This window comes from Hyalella azteca, unplaced genomic scaffold (genome assembly GCF_000764305.2).
Source record: "Hyalella azteca isolate HAZT.00-mixed unplaced genomic scaffold, Hazt_2.0.2 contig6408, whole genome shotgun sequence".
Lineage (NCBI taxonomy): Eukaryota > Metazoa > Arthropoda > Malacostraca > Amphipoda > Hyalellidae > Hyalella > Hyalella azteca.
Genome location: NW_025936571.1, coordinates 269,571 through 292,220, shown reverse-complemented (window position 1 = coordinate 292,220; position 22,650 = coordinate 269,571). Strand labels below are relative to the sequence as shown.

Below are 22,650 nucleotides of genomic sequence, written 5' to 3'. Positions count from 1 at the left end.
TTATTTTTATTTAATTAAAACAAAGTATTTACGTCCTTGAATTTATGCAATTCAGATCTATTCATAATATTTTCACGGTTTCACTGTGATTGAAGGAATAAATGCAAAATTTTTCTTTACGTCTGAGTGTTAAAAAATTGTTTGATTAATTCAGAGGTAGCTCAAGTGTGGAGAAACATCCTATTTGTGCGCGTATTAGTTGCAAAGTACATCAGGTGCCTCAAGTGCAGAGTACATCAGGTGCCAACTGATGTACTCAAGTGCAGAGTACATCAGGTGCCAATTGATGTACTCAAGTGCAGAGTACATCAGGTGCCAATTGATGTACTCAAGTGCAGAGTTAATCAGGTGCCAATTGATGTACTCAAGTGCAGAGTTAATCAGGTGCCAATTGATGTACTCAAGTGCAGAGTACATCAGGTGCCAATTGATGTACTCAAGTGCAGAGTACATCAGGTTCCAATTGATGTACTCAAGTGCGGAGTACATCAGGTGCCAATTGATGTACTCAAGTGCAGAGTAATTCAGGTTCCTTAAGTGCAGAGCAAATCAGGTGTAGATTGTGCACGCTCACCACAGTCCAGATGGCCAACTTTATTAAAGATTTCAAAGAGTAAGATTTCCCTAGTGGCAGTCTAGTCACATAGATAACATTATGAGAGAACGTTGCTCCAAAAGAAATTGTATTTTATTCTTCTATTTTAAAAAGAGATTAATTTTGAGAAGCAAATACTTCTGATTTCAATGAAATGTGCTGAATTGATAGTGAATTTTGCCTGAGGCTAAAGTAAATATATTAAGGCTCAAAATCCCAAATTTTTATCGCTACATCAAATTTTTTTCCGATCGATCGTGGCAAAACAGACTGTAGCTCACGTGACATGATTAACTGGTGAATCTTACAATTATTCAACATTGCAGTGCACTTGCGACGCTGCATTATGACAGTACATTTAGACTACCACATGGCAGTGCATTTTGGTTGTTAATTCAAAGTGCATGGTGGTTTTTGGTGAGCAGTGCATTATGAATACTGATTATAAGTGCATTTTGATTATTGCATTACGATGCATATTATTTCTCACCCTGAACACCGCATTTTATATCCGGGCAGCATTTGCCTTTGGTGTGGATTATTTCACAGCCAGTCAGCATTTCAGTGAGGTATGAAATCTTTGGACAGACCCTCAGTCCACAAATAATTGTTCTTTCATAACAGATGCACTCGAGACAAGCCTCCGATGTGGGTACGTGGTCACCAACATTGTGTGTTCTGCCTTCGTAGATGCAGGTTTTTGATCGGCGTTGAATGATGTAAGATTTAGCAGAGCCTGATGCGTAATTTAGTTGACGTGGATCTCGTTTGCTATTTACATAGATTTTCATAGGAGAGTTTGTGGATGACCTGCTGAGAGAATTTAGTCTTTGTAATAGTGATTCGCTAATAGGAGTTTCGTTATTAGTTATTATTAAAACAGTCCCGTTTTCATACTCTGTATTGAAGTCTCCAAAGCCTGACGAAGCATTTTCAGCCGAGGGAGCATTTCTGTAAGATATTATCTTTATAGAAGAAGAATAAGTAGGTTTCAAATCTGCTTCTGTCGGTGTAGGTGCACTTGTATTCTTCGAGTTGGGTCTCAATAGACCACTTCGTGCGAATGCCGCTCGATTCTTTGATCGTAGGTCCAAAGATGAATTCAAAATCCTCAAAGGCCCGTTCAAATTGCCATTATTTCGTGGTCTAACGAACAATATCTTTCGTGAATTGTTATTTGCATTAGTAACCTCTTCCCTTCGCACTCTTTTCGGCAGCTTGGTCACATCCCAAGATGAAAGTCTCCCTTTTGAAAGTCTTGGGTAGCGTGAGGATGACAATTCTTGATTTTCAAATCTAACTTCGGGTGCCCAAATTGAAGAATAGCTCTCGGAATTCAAGTCTGCAGGTATATACACAGCATTAGTATTTAATCAGGTTATATTGTTAGTGATAAGGTGGACGAGACTTTTTGTTAGTAAAAGTATTAGTAATTCTATTGTTAATAAGTATAATACAGCAGAAAATGAGTTAATCTGTACAAAGTGAAGTAATTTGGAAGTTAGTTCATTAGTAATTTAAGAAATGCTATTGGAAATACGAGAAAAAATTAGCATTGAACATTCTATGCATCAAACTCACTAGGTTCACTAGTATACAAAACTTCAATGCACTAAATATCTACTCTGAAAAGGCTGTAGCATAAGTATGAAAAGCAGGGTAAAAATCTAATTCATTTACAGTAGTTGGATATATTGCAAACGGTTAATAGAATACATTTCCACCAGAGTTAATATATAGCTTATTTTAGCCTTTTAAAGCTACAGGAGCATTTTTATGGATCACTTTTGCGGCATTTCGGGAGAAACCAGTAACTAATATCATCACTCTGCGGAAATTAAATAGCAATTTGCAGTAGGTTTAATTAAATTCAGATTTTTCGTGTCGAGCGACATCGTTGGTCACACGTTCAAATTATAATTTCACTTACTTTGAGTCATTTCACTTACTTTGACTGATGACAAAAGTTAAGTAAAGTCATTACATCGTTTATAGATGCTTGGAACAAGTAAAATTTTTTAATAAGCTAACATGCAATATAGGGAATGAGAATTGACTGATGAAACTGTACGTGTTTACCCCGTCACATAATTGAAAAGAAAAACTGTCAGCTTTGTAAATAGTATAGTATTTAGAAGTAAATGGTTTAAAGGGCGGAAAAGCCATTAGAAACGCGTAACATATAACACCGAAAATATTTCAGGCGATATCTTTAATAATCCTTGCGTCGGTTTGCCGTTGTTATTTGCCAGCCACACAACGACCAGGTTCGGCAATAACAGTTTTTTTGATTGTGTAATCGCTAAGAGCAGAGGTCGTTGCGCTCTTAAGTATATAACGGGAGAGAGAAAGAAGGCAGCGGGATGATATAACGGTGGAATAGATAATAAGCAACAGTCATCATTATTTTTTTTGGCAGTTTTCACTGGATGACTTGGCTCTTCAGCGAGCTCAGCCGCTCGAAGCACAGTACGGATAGATGTTCAAAGTGATAGTTCCATTGCCATATGAACGTACACAAGCATGAAAACAGCCACAAGAGAAAACAATTTCCTTAGTTAAATTGTTTTCTCATTTTTAAATTCGTTAAAATAAATTCCTCAGATAAATTCATTCAACTTATTCTAATGTACTAGCCAGAATTTTGAAAAGAGAACGGGTTTCGGAGCTAAATGGTTTGAGCAGATCCTTCCGCATAAGGAAACAACAAATAAATACAACATGCAAACAACTTTTAGGCGTCATTTCAGCTCCACCTAATTTTTTCAAATTACAAGGTATTACCTTCTAAACTCTAAAGCTTAACAGGCACTTCCAGAAGAGTTTATAACTGGTCGACTATGTGCCGGCATTGACTCGGCTACATTTTTTAATGTTGGAAAACATGTCGGAGTCGAAATGCTCTACTTTCTCTGACGATGTTAAGTTGGGAGACAAGTTCGAAGAAAGTTGAATGCGATGAAAGTTGACTGCGACGGAAGGCCACCCTATCATCAAGATGCACATTTTAGGACACTGAAAGGGAAAGGAGAAAGGGAAAGGAGGGCATGTTTCGAACAGAGCTCTAGACGCATGGTATATTTTTCATCTGCCTATGAATGATTCATGCCTACGTAAAAGTTCGATCCGGGTGGTAATATACTAAATATAGTGCTGAATTCTTCTTTGAATTGCATATTCATTCGTGCGTGATAAATACTTGCCAAAGTCAACAGTAAATTTGTTCTAACGTCACTTAGAAAGTAATACAATATTTTGCAAGCAGTTGCTTATGATGAAATTTTGTTGACGATAAAAAAAACAATATTTAAATTCGATCAAACTATTGACCATACATAATAATGCTTTGTTATATTGTCCCGCATGATAATGCTTCATTGCCACGTCCTGGACCATAATGCTTCATTGCTACGTCCTGGACCATAATGCTTCATTGCTACGTCCTGGATCATAATGCTTCATTGCCACGTCCTGGATCATAATGCTTCATTGCCACGTCCTGGATCATAATGCTTCATTGCTACGTACTGAAGCAGAGTGCATGGTATTTATATGTGCTATTATCACTGAGAATGGCATTTATTGCACTTATAAGTTTTTATGAAATGACTGAAATATTGAAATGAATGAAATTGAATGACTGATAAATAACATTCAAAGAAATCATTTTTATTAACTTATATCACCGTTTTATTTAGTTCAAGCTTGAACCCAACATCATTACGGTATAAATTCATAAAATCTGACGGAAACAAAAACCTAAACAGAAATAAATATAAAGCTAAGGAAACTTGAAATCAATCTAAATTAAATTGTACAACAGACGAAATTCAAGACCACGCGAACACCAAACCACCTTTAATTTTAAAAGTTTATATCATTAAGTTGCTTAGACCTACTTTATGAACTTCCTGAAGTCATGAAATTCACGACCATGCCTAATAGATTTCATTAAGCAGCCCAGATTATCATTAGCATTCACATAAGACCCAAAACGCAGAGATTTTACGCGCACCGTCGGTCGTGAGGCAGCAGGTTGACAATTAGCTCTAAAATCTATGGCTTCCTGCGACGAAGATCGCTAACGTCGAGTCACGTAGAAATATTATTGCCGGTTGCGGTACAGAACTGAAGAGAAATATTGAAGACTATGCGAGAATAAAGAATGATGGTTGGGTGGCCGCCCATAATCCGCCTATAACTCAAGTCGGGAGAGAATGCTCGTCTAGCAATTCATGTAACGATGATGCCTAAAACATCGTTTTATATTGAGCAATATTGCAATATTGAAGACTATGTGAGAATAAAGAATGATGGATGGTGGCCGCCCATAAGCCGCCTATAACTCAAGTCGGGAGAGGATGCGCGTAAAGCAACTCTTGTAACGATGTTGGCTTGAAGGTTAACGGAACCTCATTAAACCTTTTGCCTCTAAGGGGGGATGAATTCATTATTTAGATGATATATTCTGCTCTGAATAGTGAATCAAATGTATTTTTTTATATCGATGAACTCTTCATGTAGTGAGGTACTAATTGGTTTTAAATATGTATGAATTTAAAATTTTCCCAGTACAGCTTCTCATCAAATTAAGTAAAACGAGAATCTTAATGCCACTATTTTAGATTCTGTGTACAAGTCACCATCAACTAAACAGTCTGAACGATCACGGATAACTCATGAACATAGTAGAGGTAAGTTTTTTTCACCGTGCGTCATTAACTTCTTGAAATAATTTCTTTATTCATTACTAATGCTTTTTTGGAACTGCGAAACGAGCCGAAGCACACTTAGCTCAATCTGGCAAAATACATCCCGCAAAATTCAATCCAGGCCCAATACAATCCAGCCTAATTTATATCAGCCGTTTTAAACCCAGATTAATACAAAGCGGTTTTATACATCTCAGTCTTGTCGAACCCAGCTTACTAAACCAAAAAACCCTTATTAAATTCAAAATTATACATTATTGCCCAATACAATTCTAATGCATCCCATCCAACAGTGAAAATCGGACTAAGCAAACATAACTTAATAAAACCTTATTTTCCAGCAGTATTATAAAGCTATCATTTTTTCAGAGCATTTAGCGAAATAGTTTCCTGCATAATTATGCAGTAAGTCGAATATAGCAATATTGAGCAATAAATTTAAATGGTTTACCAACAAAACCGACCTTAAAAATGTAGACATTATAATTATATTTTTTGTTCCACAGACGCGTCAGCGAAGCCAGAAAAGTCGTGCAATTCCATTTTTAAATACTTCATAATATATTATTATTTATTGAACTATTATTGCTACAGCGCGTGAAGACTACTAAGCCCACAACACTAGTGAAATGTTGGCTGTTTTAAAAGATGAAAGATTTATTAGGAACTAGAGTCAATGCATGATTGTGAAATACACGGTCAGCGAGTCCCGCGCACGCAATATCAATAACGTATATAACGCAATCAAATGTGACATTAACTTTATATAAAAATAATGCAATGCAAGATTACTTTGCATCATAATAATTTAATGCAAAATTTATTCCTAGGCAGCAAAACAATGCACTGTAACCATGTGCAGTTAGAGTGTGCCCGGGTGGGCGCAATTTCCCAGCAAAATTTACAGACGAGTCAGCTTCTGATTTGGAGTACCAGAAGCTGGGGCGACTCTAAATTTTGTTTCCCAGTGAAAATTTACAGACGCGTCAGCTTTTGATTTGGAGTACCAGAAGCTGGGGCGACTGTAAATTTTGTTACCCAGTAAAAATTTACAGACGCGGCAGCTTCTGATTTGGAGTACCAGAAGCTGGGGCGACTGTAAATTTTGTTACCCAGTAAAAATTTACAGACGCGGCAGCTTCTGATTTGGAGTACCAGAAGTAGACGCGTCAGCTTCTGATTTGGAGTACCAGAAGCCGGGGCGACTCTAAATTTTGTTACCCAGTAAAAATTTACAGACGCGTCAGCTTCTGATTTAGAGTTCCAGAAGCTGGGGCGACTCTAAATTTTGTTAGGGTTAAGCGCCGTTACGTGACCGGGTCGCCCGACGTGACCTCGCGACAGTTAGGGCAACCCTCGAACGGCCCCACATCCTCCTTGGGGTCGCCGGCTGATCCCCAGCTGGGGCTTCTTTATTCGGGGTTAGCGGGACTGGAAATAACTATTGTGTTCAAATACGGGTTTTTCCTAATATAGTGAATAGAGTCAGGGTTTGGGTTCTGAAGTAATTGTTTGGATCTACGAAAAAGTAGGTCGGGAATTTCAGTTATAAATTTGTAAAGGGGATTTAGGACTAGATTATTAAGACTGCTGAAGAACCTGTATTGTGTCTGGTATGAATGGCAATCGTTCCATGCATTGCAATGAAGCTAGGTCACGTCTGAACCCTTTATCAGTCACAAAACATTCGAAGGTTCGCATTTGGGCGATTCTCAAATTGAAGGTGCGCAGTATCATCCAGTAACACATGTATGTAATTCTGATTGTGATAAAATAATTGGAAATAACTATGTATTGTCAATATTTGGTGACGTGCATGCTCAGTATTTCCGAGAACAATATATTTTGAAATGTTTTTAATCACAGCCAGAATTATTCCCTAATTTGAATAAAGCTGTTCTGAGAAATTGACCGCGGTTATAATTGAAGTCCTAGTCATATCATGACGATTGTATGCAATCTTCAATTATTGTTATTTTTAATCGCCAAGTAATTGTAAACAATCTTCAATGATTGTAATTTACAATCTTCAATTTATTGTAAACAATCTTTAATTATTGTAATTTTCAATTCCCAATTGATTGCAATTTTCAATCTTCAATTGATTGTAAAATCTATCGTTAATTTAATGCAAATTTACTTCCCAACAATAAAGTCGTTGATGATGGAGACGCATGATGGAGAAGCGAGTCTATGTTATTTTCGGAAACTCCTACAGCGAAATAGGAACGTCGATAGAAAGCCAGTCAACTCACGTAACAAATTTAAAAATCTGTTATGAAAAATGTTCATTCATCGGAAATGGGAATAATTTTTTAAAAACCTTTGAACGTAAGCCTGATTAGTAACTTTTACGTCCAAGTTTACTTCATTTAAGTTGGAATTGGCTTTGGTAGGACATATAATTGTCTAATTAGGATGAATAGTGAGAAATTTTTTGTATAAATTAAGATTGACTTAGAAATGTGGCGCGTAGTGATTAGTAGAAAGAATTTTAAATTAATTGCCGAATGACAAATTAATTGTCGAATTAATTCACTTAATTCGCACTAAGGAAACTACACTGGAAGAATTTAATAATTCCAACATGCTGTTATTTATAAAAACCTCGGAGAAAAAGCTTAGAAGTTACGAAAAAGCTTGCTTGCCTACCTGGAATATGAAGACCCGGGCTTTCCGCCGTGTCGCCGGGAGTCGCGCCTGTAAAAGAAATAGAATTAATTATTGTGCAATAGAACGCACAGTTTCCTCACTTTATATTTTAGCTAGATAAAAATAAATAATCTCGTGAATGGCTCTGAAAAACTGGCTTTAATTAAGCACAAATATGTTCGTTGTCCGGTGACGATGATCAACAGTTATTATAAGGACTTATTATACTCAAATTATAACCTTACTTCATATTATGAGAACTTAAAAGGAATTCCGTCTTCTTCCTTGTACTTATATGCATAAATATATATTCTATAAATATTAAAAATATAAAAAATGAATCGATCGAAGCGATCCAGAGATAAATTTCCCATGCTCGGTCAAGAACTCAAAATAAATATGTTCAATAAAAAGTATTCAATAGGTTCAACAGAAGAATCATTTATAAGACATTCTGAATGTTAGCAACTCATTATGGCTGGCACTTTATGGTTTAATGTCTAAAGTAACTATTGAAACCAAGTCATTTTTTGCCCTGCCGATAAGTCATCGATTTTGTTCGCTGAGCCGATGCCTTCATGGACATCATGTCTGTGCTTATCATGACAGGCTATTAATTTTTCCACTCAAATGAAGTCAAGACACGAAGAAAGTTTCCAATCGACCTTTCGCTCGACTTCTTGTGACCTTTCAGCTGATCTTTTCGGTCCATACTTTCGAATATCTCACACAACCACCTTTCAGACCGCTTACTTTCAACCTGTTCCCTTCATCATCACGTCTTCAACACTAAGTAAAAAAGTTGTTTCAAAATTGTGTAATTTGACGAATATGATTCAAGAAGAACTTTCTCTCAAGATGCAAGAAAACCCATATTGAACCAAGATTGAATGGAATTTGATATTTCCAGTCTATTTTAAGGCCTACCGAAGTATTCAATGCAGAACACCATAAGATATTTTTACACGTCGCTCAATACAAAAACCGTTAATTTTCAGGCGAATAAGATTCTTTAAATAATTAAAAAATTTTAATTTTTAAAAGCTTATTTTCTTTACGTTATGTAATAATTTCTTCCAGTTTGTTTGAAATTTATAAATTTTTATTTATTGGAAATTTCTGAAAATCTTTTAGGAAGTATGCTGTAAATAAGACATAAAAAGAAACTAAATATTTCAAATGATTTTCACATTAGTTATGACTATTCAACAAATATTTTCGAATTACTTCCTCAAATCCTCATCAAACACAATTTTCCAGTTCACTTGAAACCGAAAAATCGTCATTAAAGAATTAAATTTTCTCATTACCCCTGACAGACCTAAGCGGTCGCGTCACAACGGTACAGCTCAGGGCGAAGATACTTTCTTTTCGTTGACTTGTGGTGCATGGTAGCTTATAGATTATGTGAGGGCTTATAAACCCCTAACCCCCAAATTTTTTGATCTTTGTGGTTTGTATTTTATCTCTTTATCCCGACTCATCAATTCGGTTTGAATTAAATCAAATGGTCCTGCATAATCGTTCAAATGCTAAATGTTTAGATGATGGGTTTCTTCATAATAAATTTTCGAAACATAGCTATCCATTTCAACAATCATGTGGCGAGAATATTTACATAAAGTGGTCTAAAATGATTATTAAAGTTACAGGGTATTGTCATAAATTAATCTCATTCATTAATCTCATTTGAGCTGATTCATATGCATCCGATATTCGATCAACTATTTATTGTATTTTTAATTCATACAGTTACCAAATCTCTTACATACTCGCTGCGTTGACTATGTTAGATATGGTATCATGTTGAGATAATGTCGAAAAAAGATTCCATAACGTTCAGGCCTGTTATTGATATATGAAATAAAAACCAGTTTACTTTCACATTCGGAAGCTGCGGCTAGAAGCCTCAAGCGTTTCCCGGCAAGGAAATTTATTAAAGCTGCATCATCAGCTGCTACATGTGGCAGTTTAAGAACTTTATAATGACATCCTAGCATAAAAAAACTTGATATCACCGTGATAATTATTAGAAAACTTCCTAAAGGCCAATGAAAGTGTACAATTTGAAGTTTTAAATTGGAAGCTTGGAGCACATTATTCAGAAATTATGCATGCGAGTGGGAATTTAGTGCTAATGCATAATTTAATACTGTCAGGAGAAGGAGGAAATTCAGTTTTAATGAGACATCACATTTAATATTAATATTATTGATGTGTTTTTCTACAATGGAAACAATTGGTATTATATTGCTAAATTTTATCTTCCTCAAGGGGAAAATACAACTTGGATCGAAAATCCCTTTAAGAAACTTAACAGCGCCTTCATTGGATGTAAAATTGAAGTTTGCTTAATTATTCATCGTTTATTATATTATATTTGTTAATATTTAAAATATTCTATGTGATTTTAGAGCTAGATTGATTTTGCGTAAAATTTTTGTCGAAATTATCAGTCATATAGAGTAATTTTTGTATAGTTTACTTTGATATACTATACAAATAAAATAGCTTATATTGTAATGCTGAAGCGATATATACGTAGTTTGTTACTAAATTCAAATTGTGCATTGTAAATTAGTGGAAATAATAAACGAGGGCATGAATTAGTTGTGAAAGATCACGAGGATAAAAACGATTGCATTTCACTTGAGGATAAAGCATGAGGTTGAGCTCTGACAGTCACACTGTGGATGAAACCGCACTTCACGACTACCATTCACGCAGAAGTGATTAAGTGATTATCCTGAAATCGTTTTTGCATAATTGCAATAATGAAGTTTATAAAATTAACCTTTCTGAAAATATTTAAGTTTAAATGAAGTGAAAGAGACTGAGTTTACTGAGAAAGGATTTTAAAGCTTTAAACAGATTGCTGCTTCTGTAGTTCAGTCGAGTGACACAATTAAACTACCCTCGATTCATAAGATGAACAAAGAAAAAGTTAAAATTTGTCATAAAAAACAATCAAGTACATAAATGTGAAAATGAAATATACGTCGACGATGTATGTGACAGTACACACCTCTTCTTTTTTTGACTTCAATGTCAGTATCTCAGAAAAAGGCTTTTTGACGATCTAAATTTAATTATTGAAGGCCGACCATAGGGCAATTTTACGAAAAACCTTTTATCTCATATTATTTCTCCCAATGATATTATTTTCAACTCGAAACCATAATACAATGATAATGACCATAATACCATATTTATCCTGATGATATTATCTTCAACTCAAAACCATAATACAATGATGATGACGATAATACAATATTTCTCCTAATGATATTATTTTCAACTTAAGAATAATAATAAAATGGAATAGCCCTAGTCAGCGCAGAGCTTCGGAAGACTCATCAAAAAGTGAAGAACACAAACACAAACAGAGAAAAATACGCACAGGTTTTGAGGGAAAAATGTTCGGAAAAAATACAGAAGGCCGAGCCGACAGTGAGTTCCGATACATACACGCAGGCGAGTTACGGCAAGCAGGCGAGTTACGGCATGCAGGCGAGTTACGGCACACAGGCGAGTTACGGCACTCGGCACGCAGGCGAGTTACGGCACGCAGACGAGTTACGGCACGCAGGCGAGTTACGGCACGCAGACGAGTTACGGCACACGGTCCCGGGTGCCCCGGCGTGGGCTGAGCGGCGTCAGGCGACCGGTTTTGGCGGGCGGGAGGCCAGTGACTTCGCCTGCTGCTGCTTCTATTGCAGCTGTTGCTGCTGCTGCTGCTGTTGCTTCGGCCAGTGACTTCGCCTGCTGCTGCTTCTATGGCTGTTGCTGCTGCTGCTGTTGCTGCTGTTGCTGCTGCTGACTGCTGCTGCTGTGGCTGCTGCTGCGGTAGCTGCTGCTGCTTCTGTTGCTGTGGCTGCTGCGGCTGCTGTTGCTTCTACTGCTGACTGCTGCTGCTGCTGCTGTTGCTGCGGCTGTTGCTGCAAAACGCCCGATAAATAAAGTAAAATGAGCGACAAACAAAGCAACGTGCCCGATAAATAAAGCAAAATGAGCAATAAATAAGGCTACGTGCCCGATAAATAAAGTAAAATGAGCGATATATAAGCTAAATGCCCTATAAACAAGGCAATGCCAACAATAAATGAATAAAGCTATTAAAAATAAATGAATGAATAAATAAAGCAAGCGCACCTTATGACCTCACACTTCGTAAAATCAAATTCCGTGCAACAACAACAACGAAATCAAGCCACGGATGCGCGGTTGACTGCGCCTCCTTCCTCGAGTCGTCCTGCGTGCATTGCTTGCGCTGCTGCCAGACACTTTGGCCGGCAGGATACATTACGTCAACAGATACTTCGCGCCTGCAGGATACTCTGAGCCTGCAGGATACTTTGTACCAGCAGGATACTTCATGNGAACTTTTTTCAGTATTAATTTACGTAATTTACATTCATAAAATCACAGCTGCACACAAGTGTTAACTCTAGAAAAATCGAAGTTCTGATATGACTAGAGGCGGAGATAGCAAACTTGTATTATTTAACAACACCCCAAGAATAATGTGAATTAAAAAAATTCCACTGTTAATAAACCAAAAAACTTTTCATGATTCTGACGAACATAGAAGTACAAAACTAATAGAAGTATTATTAGTTAGTAGAAGTACTAACTAATAATACCGTTCTACACCGGAAGTAAATATCCTGGTGGCACATTTTCTGAACAGTGCAAGCATTTCACATAGGATTTAATCTGGCCTTGACAGGTGTTCACTAACACCGAACTTCTCGAGAGAGGAGATTTCTCCTTTCTAATGGGCGAAAAGGAAACTGCTTCATTAAATAAAGAGGACGATTATATTGTTAAACTCCGTGACATCTCATGACCTCGCTGCAACGAGCCAAAATCTACAGTTTTAACAACGCTTTTTTGGAGAAGGGAAACTTTAATTATTAAAATCTTCGGTAATTTTTAGTCCTCGCACTGTCTCTTATACACATCTAGATGTGTATAAGAGACAGTGTTTCAACACATCAGCCACGTCACATGTCAGCATAGCATTCGTGTTTAAACACACCAGCCAAGTTAGTTGTCAGCATAGCATTCTTGTTTCAACACATCAGCCAAGTCACTTGTCAGCATAGCATTCTTATTTCAACACATCAGCCAAGTCACTTGTCAGCATAGCAGTCTTGTTTCAACACATCAGCCAAGTCACTTGTCAGCATAGCATTCTTGTTTCAACACATCAACCACGTCACTTGTCAGCAAAGCAGTCTTGTTTCAACGCATCAGCCACGTCACATGGCAGCAAAACAGTCTTGTTTCAACACATCAACCACGTCACAAGTCATGGCAGCATAGCATTCTTGTTTCAACACACCAGCCAAGTCATATGTCAACATTTATGTACCAACACATCAGCCAAGATGTAGTTCATCAAACTAGTTGTCAGCGTCAATGAAGTTCGTCGTCACCGAATTGTAGCGTTAGCATCTTGCAGGGTCAACAATTCGAGTCAAACGATACTTGCCCGAATTTTCCTAGTTCTATCACATGGCAATAAATACTCAAGAGTGGAAAGCACTTGAATCTCAAGTAAACAACAATTTTAAGTCGACACACTAACTAACACTCTTCCAGACGACTGTACTTGTATTTAGGTTACGTATTTCTATCTATGGATACACATTCCTAATAGTTAGAGGACGATTGGTGGCCTATTATGATAGTGCTAAATCATTGATTTATTATTTTTTGCATCACTTTCTGACTTGAAAAGTGGAGAGGAATACTTTACAGCTTGTTTCCAGCTAAGACACTCCCACGATGACGGAGCAAAGCTAAAAAAATAAATGACGTTTGCATCGCGTCATTTTCATGTGAATTTTCTTGGAAATGAATTACTAGAAATTGGCACGAGTGTGGGTTGATGTCAAGAGGTTTAGTGATTTTTTAAGGAAATTTGAGCAGATAACCATCAATTAAATTGTGATAACTTTTTTAATGACTTGTATACAGTGTGGAAAATAAGTGAAAGCTGTTATGTACGAATTTGAAATATTAGAGATCACAGAAAACATGATCACGAAACGTGTGAAATTTTTGATGATTTTTTGAAACGTGTGAAAGTGAAAATCATGGTTTCTTTAGTTCGGATTCCATTTTACCCCTATATAGCAGTTCCTTGTTGAACGATACGGTGGCATGCGTGATTTCTGCCAAACTTCGGTGGCAAGTGTTTTGTCTGCGTAACTTTGGTGGCAAGCGTGATCTCTGCGTAACTTTGGTGGCATGCGTGATCTCTGCGTAACTTCGGTGGCAAGCGTGATCTCTGCGTAACTTCGGTGGCAAGCGTGATCTCTGCGTAACTTCGGTGGCATGCGTGATCTCTGCGTAACTTTGGTGGCAAGCGTGATCTCTGAAGCGTGATCTCTGCGTAACTCGAGAAAAACGGAAAGATTTCCACCCGGGAAGACGAAATTTGGGTCGATCGTGCAGCAGACCTTGAGTTAATTAATGTCGCCTTCATTACCAACGACGATGGTCGATCATGAATCATCGAGCTACAACCGTCATTACATTCGCAATGTTATTTGTAATCATGGTGCCGGAAATGATAATCATTCAGTTAGATTCTACAAAGAATTTCACCAAACAAGAACTTTTTTCAGTATTAATTTACGTAATTTACATTCATAAAATCACAGCTGCACACAAGTGTTAACTCTAGAAAAATCGAAGTTCTGATATGACTAGAGGCGGAGATAGCAAACTTGTATTATTTAACAACACCCCAAGAATAATGTGAATTAAAAAAATTCCACTGTTAATAAACCAAAAAACTTTTCATGATTCTGACGAACATAGAAGTACAAAACTAATAGAAGTATTATTAGTTAGTAGAAGTACTAACTAATAATACCGTTCTACACCGGAAGTAAATATCCTGGTGGCACATTTTCTGAACAGTGCAAGCATTTCACATAGGATTTAATCTGGCCTTGACAGGTGTTCACTAACACCGAACTTCTCGAGAGAGGAGATTTCTCCTTTCTAATGGGCGAAAAGGAAACTGCTTCATTAAATAAAGAGGACGATTATATTGTTAAACTCCGTGACATCTCATGACCTCGCTGCAACGAGCCAAAATCTACAGTTTTAACAACGCTTTTTTGGAGAAGGGAAACTTTAATTATTAAAATCTTCGGTAATTTTTAGTCCTCGCACACAAAGGGGAAGCATGATCGAGATTTAATCAGGCTAATGCATGATGCAGAAGATGGTAAGAATAATTCATTGAGGCGATACATTGAATAATTGAATTTCAGGGAATTGAATTTCGTGAATTGAAAGTCAAAAGAAATGGGATTGTCGTATAATTTATAGAAATTTGATCACTCAAACGTGACTCTAGGATCAGTATAACGGAATGTGTTTAAAAATCTCTGATGCAGGAGTTATATATTTTGTGAATTATTTTTCCAAGGCTGATTATTTAATTTTCTAAGTCTAAACTTAGATAAATATTATGGTCAATTATAGTTACGTGTTAATTCGTTTTAATTCCTCGAATGACGTCATATAGGACTTTAAATAGAACGAGATTTCATAATTTCATACCGGGAGAGTAAAATATTTTTAAAGTGTTGCATACGTCACAATGACATAAAATAAAAAATAAAAATTAACGAAGGGAAGAAGAGTTAATTATCTACTTAGAAGTACGGGTATACTTTACTGTACCGAGTACTATTTTTGAATGTGTATGACGATGCAATGTACTTTAGATGATGAATGTACTTGACTGGGTAGTTTACTCCAACAATGATTGTAACCTGAAACCACATATTGAGATGACTTCTCTGTTATTACAATTTAATAGTATTGAGGGAATATGCGTTGAGACTTCGGATAAGAAAATTATCTATTTTGGCTGCTGAAATTTAAGAAATGATGTCGCAATAATTGTCATATATACAAGCAATTCTGCTACAATTGCATGAGTGAATGAACGGAGCTGAAGAAAAACTAAGCGCGTTGGCTTAGAAAACAAAGGCGCATTTTCCGAATGAGCCAAGGCCCTTTATTTTTAGTTAGAAGATTTTCTTCTGAGTTGTTTGCAGGAGAGGAGGAAGAACGCTCTGACAAAAAAACGAAAATAAATAGCATAAAAAACCTCAGGACATCCGGTGTTGGAACGACGGAACGCCGACAACTCAGTAAAAATTAGGTTTTTTGTTTGTATTTATATTTGAAAATTGTTTCCTACTATTTTACCTAAGAGCAGAGGGAGAGCAGCCAAACTAAATTATGATAATGTGTCTCTTTAACCAATTAAAAAAGATAAGATTGCAATGACAATTAAATCAATAATGGCACTTTTATAATGGGTAAAGAGAAGGAGCAACACCTCCCGGCGAATTGCGTTAAAGCAACGTTTATTACGAGGTGATTTCGTATTAACAACGTTAAATCAACGTCATTTCAACCTCACCTGCCTAGTGAGACCAAATAAAAGGACTTAAGGTTCCTTAAGTAGTAGAGGACAACAGAACTTCGGCAACTAACGTACCGAGAAGTTATTTATAATGGCTTATTTTATACACAGCGGTTTTAACCCAGGGGTTGACGCACTCTGAGCCGAACCCGGAATTTGATGAACCGGTTCCGGAATGCAGGCTTGGCAAACAATAATCAATTGTGACGTTATAAGTTACTTTAATTTCAATGCAACGTTTTTAGTGTAACTTGTAATATTATCGCTAAAATTTCAGTGTAAATTAATTAAAATTGCTAGTTTAAACAAAAATAAAATAATTTGAAACGCCGGGAAGCAATTGTTCGACATTTGCAGTGCGATCGTTCACTTGATAGTGATTTTATGCGACAAATTTTTCGCAGTATTACTTCATATAATGGCTAAAAGAGATGTAATTAAAAAAAATCTAAAATGTACAATGTTCAAAAATCTTCTTGTTGAAAGAGAAAATGCAAAATATGTTTTCGAAAAAGATGTTTCTAATTATAAAATAAGGCCAGATTTCAAAGAGAAAACTTTTAAATTACAACCCGCACATTAAGCGAATGTTCAACGCAAGGATAAATTTGAATAAAACCTCCAAATCATGATGGAAATTTTGAAACAAATAATTATTGATAATTTAATTCAACCGATGTCGGATAATATATAACAATTCAGTACATAGTAACTGCCTGAACAAAAGGCGGTAGGTAAAGGCAGGTAAATCGTTGTAAATTTGACGCGACGGCGGCTGGAAGATTCGTTACATCGTATTTTTATGGACCGCGGCGCGTCGGAAGCGGTCAGCAGCAGCCGCTGGCCTTGAACTTCAAACGCTGGCAATCATCGCCGAACGATCGGCTGCGAACCGACGGTCATTTAACTCGGTGGTTAATCATCCTCGGCGGTCGAACATAAATTAGTTAATTTAGAACAATGCTATTTAGCATATGTTTGACGTAAATTATAGGTGAAAAAACGTAGAGCTTATAATTATGAAAGTTACCATGACGATATTTATCAGCATTCTGTAACTTTATAACCTTATGATGAGTTTGGGACTTCCTAGTCCCAGGTCACGCTGATGCGCCGCCTTCGTCGTCCTCCGTCTCCGAGTCGTTGCTAGGCAGGTCACCCCGCCTATATAGATGAATCGTCGATGGCCGTCTGTCGCCTCTCGGTTAGGCGTGATATGTTGTTGGCTCTTCCAATATATGAGATTACCTCAATGGTTCCTAACATCTTAAGATGTATGTACGAATGCGAACTCGGTTCATACGTGTTGGTGGTTCAATTAAGCACTCGGTCTCTGGTTCGTGACGTCATGGAGCCAAAAGCAAGCATGGGCTCTCTGGTTCGAGATATCTTTGGTAAGATGAAATGATTTTGTTGATGAACATACATCCAAATAAAGGAAACAATAAACAGAATTCAAAATTTATAGCAAATTGCTATGTCGTATCTATGATGCAAACGTTAAAAGGTTTTTTCATTTATTTGATCAAACGATTTGATGCAGAAATAATGAAATAATAAGAGAAGAATATAAAAAATTCCTCAAAGTGCATAAATTTGCTGTAAAATTTTCTAATATATTTGCTCAAGGGAATGATTAGTCGTGTCTGAGCTTCATCGTTCTCACACATATTTACTCTAATTTGGTAAAACTTCACTATATAAGTTTATTGTAATTTTGATAATTTTTACAATTCGATACACATTTCTTTATAAAGACAGATTCCATTTTAGAGCCACGAAATTGAAAACTGGTTACGAGCTCAGCAATTCATCTTAACCGTACACTAACCGTCGCATATTTATGCGATTCATCTTAACCGTACTCTAACCATCGCTTATTTATGCTATTCATCTTAACTGTGTTGTGTGCTTTTCGCTTTAATCATAAATCTGCCCGACCCACGTTTTTTGGGGCGAACCATAATTTATTTTCTACTTTTTAGTCCACAAGAAAAACGTGGCTTTTTAAAAAGTTTTTTTAAGTATTTTATTAAAAAATGTTATAATTCAACTTACTTTGAAAATAAGTTTGTAATAATAATGACACGGTTTGAGTTTTAAGACATTATGCATAGTCTTTTGTATTAGAAAGAGGATAACGTGACCTCGACCAAATTAGGCTATGTAGTTAAGTATCGTTTGCCGTCGATGTTTTCACCCTTGTGTAAATATGAATATGTGAACCTGTATTCACTTATGAATATGTGAATACAGTGAATGTTAGGTCTTAAGTTAGCTGCTATGTTTTCATGTGTGTATATTTTGATCGCAAATATTTTAAAATTATTTTAATATTTAGTTTGTATTGTTGCCGATTATAAACGCGATATTCAATTAAAAATAAATTCTTTGTTAAATATATTTTTTGTCGTGAGCAAATTAAGTCTCAATAATAGACTCAATAATATCAGTAATAGCCTTATTATTAATGTCAGTAATAGTTACTATATAAGTATCAATCTAAGTCTTGATTTCAGTCTCAGTGTAATTCTTATTCGCCAAAAAAAGATGCGTCGGAAAGTCTATTTATTGACTGTGGTTCACTGGAGCGGCACCTAGAATTGTCTGGCTGACCAATGCAGGGATGAAGATGGCTTTGTTTTGTCAACAACAGAATGAATAATTGAGACTGAAGATCGATTTAATTGTCTATTGTGTCTATTTATTTAAATTGTCTAGTTTCAATTAATTTAAATTTAATTTAAATTGTCTGTTTAAATTAATTTAAACTTAATTAAATTTAATTTAAATCGTCTATTTTAAATTGTCTAAATTTAAATTTATTGTCTATTAAATTGATTTTTTTAACTGTGATTTGTTAACTACACGCTGAAAAATATTCATTTTGACGAATATTCTCAATTATTCGAGTTTAGTGATTGTAAATGTCATTCACGTGCGAATTAAATTTCAAAATAAATTGTTATTGGCTTGAACATCGCAACATATTGAGCATATTTATTTTGAGTTCATCACCCGTACTCATTTGTGATTTTTTTTTTGTGTACCGTTTATCTACGTAGCGCACACAGTAAATCAGTGAATAATCATAATTTTTCACTGCACGTTAGCCGAAGAAATCGCGTCTGAAATTTTTACTGTAAAGAAACAAATTATATTCGTCCCCTGACACGGCTGCAATGGGATGAGGTAGCGAGAATTTATTCATCGGTGACGTTACGAATATAATGAAAGCTATTCATACTGTCATGTTATGCTTAAATGATTCGAAAGTCCATACCAAAAGGGGCAGAGTGGCCCAGTAGTTACAGTTCAGAGTACCAAGATTGGCGCAGGGAGGCGCGGGTTCGATCCCAGCTCTGTGCGCCAGTTTCTGGTCAGAATCGGCGAGGAGGCCGGGCGGTTAAGCACAGCAGAATTGTAGCAGTGAGTTGCGAGTTTGAGACCTCAAAATGCTGTGAATGTTCTGCGATGTTAAGAATCGGCGACAGGCCTACGGCCTAATAACGCTGAAACCGCTATTATTTATATTATTACTAAAATAAATTCATATGGAAACTCGTTCTTTTTTGGATAATCATGCACTTTACATAATAAATATTTACCCAGCTACTAAATTAACTAACATTCAATGAAACCAAAACGTACGATTCATCCAAGTCTACAAAACTGTTTCTCATGCGCATACAACTATTTCACTTTCACGCACACAATTCATACTCACAGTCACAAAACATGAACAAATTTGCACAACACATTTACATTTCTGAAACAAGCAACATTCACGCAAAAACTTTAATTGACTCACAAATTATGAACCGATTTTACTGCGAACTTTCACATCCGTACGCAATTTTCAATTGCTTGCGGCACACGTTATTGCGCACAAATGTTAAGCGTTTTAAATGTCGCTCGCTTACCAAATGATTTGCAATACAAATAACTGCTCGGCAAAAATGAGTTAGATATGAGGACCTCATACACGAATCGCTATCGAACCAGAACAATTATTACCAGACTTCGCGACCGACATGCATTAATAGAGTGAAGGTAGTTCACATACCTCGTTATCGTTCTGAGAGTTGTGATATAATTACCTTGTTATCGTTCTGAGGGTTGTGATACAATAACCTTGTTATCGTTCTGAGGGCTGTGATGCAATTACCTTGTTATCGTTCTAAGGGTTGTGATACAATCACCTTGTTATCGTTCTGTGGGTTGTGATACAATTTGTTGTTATCGTTCTGATGGTTGTGATGCAATTACTTGTTATCGTTCTGAGGGTTGTGATGCATATCGTTCTGAGGGTTGTGATACAATTACTTGTTATCGTTTTGAGGGTTGTGATACAATTACTTGTTATCGTTCTGAGGGTTGTGATACAATTACTTGTTATCGTTCTGAGGGTTGTGATACAATTACTTGTTATCGGTCTGAGGGTTGTGATACAATTACTTGTTATCGTTCTGAGGGTTGTGATAAATAAAAAGTCTTTAAAGGTCTTAAGGTACAGAGCAGTTGCTCTAGATTTGTAAGGACTATTTAGATGGATAATTTCGTAAGAAATAAAACTATAAAATTGTTAGAAATTTTTGCGTAATTCATCATTTTACGTACATCTTGTCAATGAAATAATTCAAGCACTGGTCATAAGTAGACACTGAAATATTTTATTCATTCAGCGTCCTATTGATTCATTTCAGACTTATCCCTGGAGTGTTGAGAAGTTTTTTGCTTAGCTTTAAATTAAGGCTAAACAAAAAATGATTAATTTCTCCGTGAAATTTTATTCACTTTTATTTTTGACATTATGATGAATTTTAAATCGCCTGTATTTGAGGTTTTTTGATGCTTGACTGATTTTAGGCGCGATAGCAGGGTATTGCGTTAGCATCGTGTTGCTGGAATTTCGAATATGATTACTATTTATTTTTTAGTTTATAAATATGGCTGCATAATATTTCAGCGATTAGTTACCATGGTTTATTATAAGTTACCTATTCATATATGTGTATATTCTCACCAGTTATCATGCATAAGTACCTATAGTTAGCATTTATAATTAAGAAAAAAAAATTTGATCATTATAAATCTTAAAATAAAAGTTATTTAATTAATATATACACCAAACCAGCATCAAATCACGTTAAAATATGTTATTTTTCCAGTTACACAACATTATCTTATTAAAGTTTTATCTATCTATCGTTGCATCGACATTTTTAATGTCTCATCAACCACACCTGAACTGAAGTAACATCGTTTACACATCATTGTACTCACCTGCCGACATCAATATTTTTAATGCCTCATTAGCCAGTCATCGATATTTTTAATGTCTCATTAGCCAGTCATCGATATTTTTAATGTCTCATTAGCCAGTCATCGATATTTTTAATGTCTCATTAACTACCCTTGAACTGAAATAATATCGTTTACACATCATTGTACTCACCTGCCGTCATCGATATTTTTAATGCCTCATTAGCCAGTCATCGACATTTTAAATGTCTCATTAACTACCCTTGCACTGAAATAATATTATTGTTCTCACCTGCCGTCATCGATATTTTAAATGCCTCATTAGCCAGTCATCGATGTTTTTAATGTCTCATTAACTACCCTTGAACTGAAATAATAACATTGTACTCACCTGCCTTCACCGCCGCGGTAATGAATAATACGAAGACCGAAGCAGCGGCCAGCCGACCGAACATCATGGAAGAATTGCAGAAATTCGAGAATGTAAGTAAAGAGCCCTGGAGGGCCCTCAGTAGCGCCTATATTTTTTTCCCTCGACACTCAGGTCAAGTCGAAGTTCAGCGAAATGTGTATTTAGTCCTCAAAAATTTCACTTAAATGTGCACCAAAAAATTAATTTCAGTTTTTGGAAAACTAAACTTGAGCTAAAATTAAGGAAAAAATGATTACTATGGGCATAATTATTTTCAGTAAATCGTTAAGAAGGAATTAGTTTTCTATATATTAAATCCGTGGCACATAATCACCCTTCAAGGCAGCCACTGACATCCTAGCCTTAATTGGATGGGTAATCATATATTATGGAGTTATTTGTTCATTTAAATTATCGTATCTCCGCAGTTTGAGCCTTTATCCATAATTAGGAAATTAATGCAATTAAATCCGATGAGAAAAATGGACTGTTATGACGACAGAAAGAAAGCTTGAAACATTTCTAAAGATATATCATGTGTCTGAATTAC

The 22,650-nt window shown here is 36.0% G+C and overlaps 1 protein-coding gene across 1 annotated transcript in view; it reads right to left on the bottom strand.

The window, feature by feature from the left end:
* Positions 1–22,314, bottom strand: part of LOC108682933 — a 55,135-nt gene extending 32,821 nt beyond the window's left edge. Inside the window, exons 1-2 of the mRNA XM_018172190.2 lie at positions 22,080–22,314; positions 7,960–8,007 (exon numbers count right to left, since the gene is read on the bottom strand). Coding sequence (XP_018027679.1) covers positions 7,960–8,007; positions 22,080–22,146 — 115 coding nt within the window. The 5' untranslated portion in view covers positions 22,147–22,314. The remainder of the gene's footprint in view (positions 1–7,959; positions 8,008–22,079) is intronic.
* Positions 22,315–22,650: the final 336 nt, after the last annotated feature.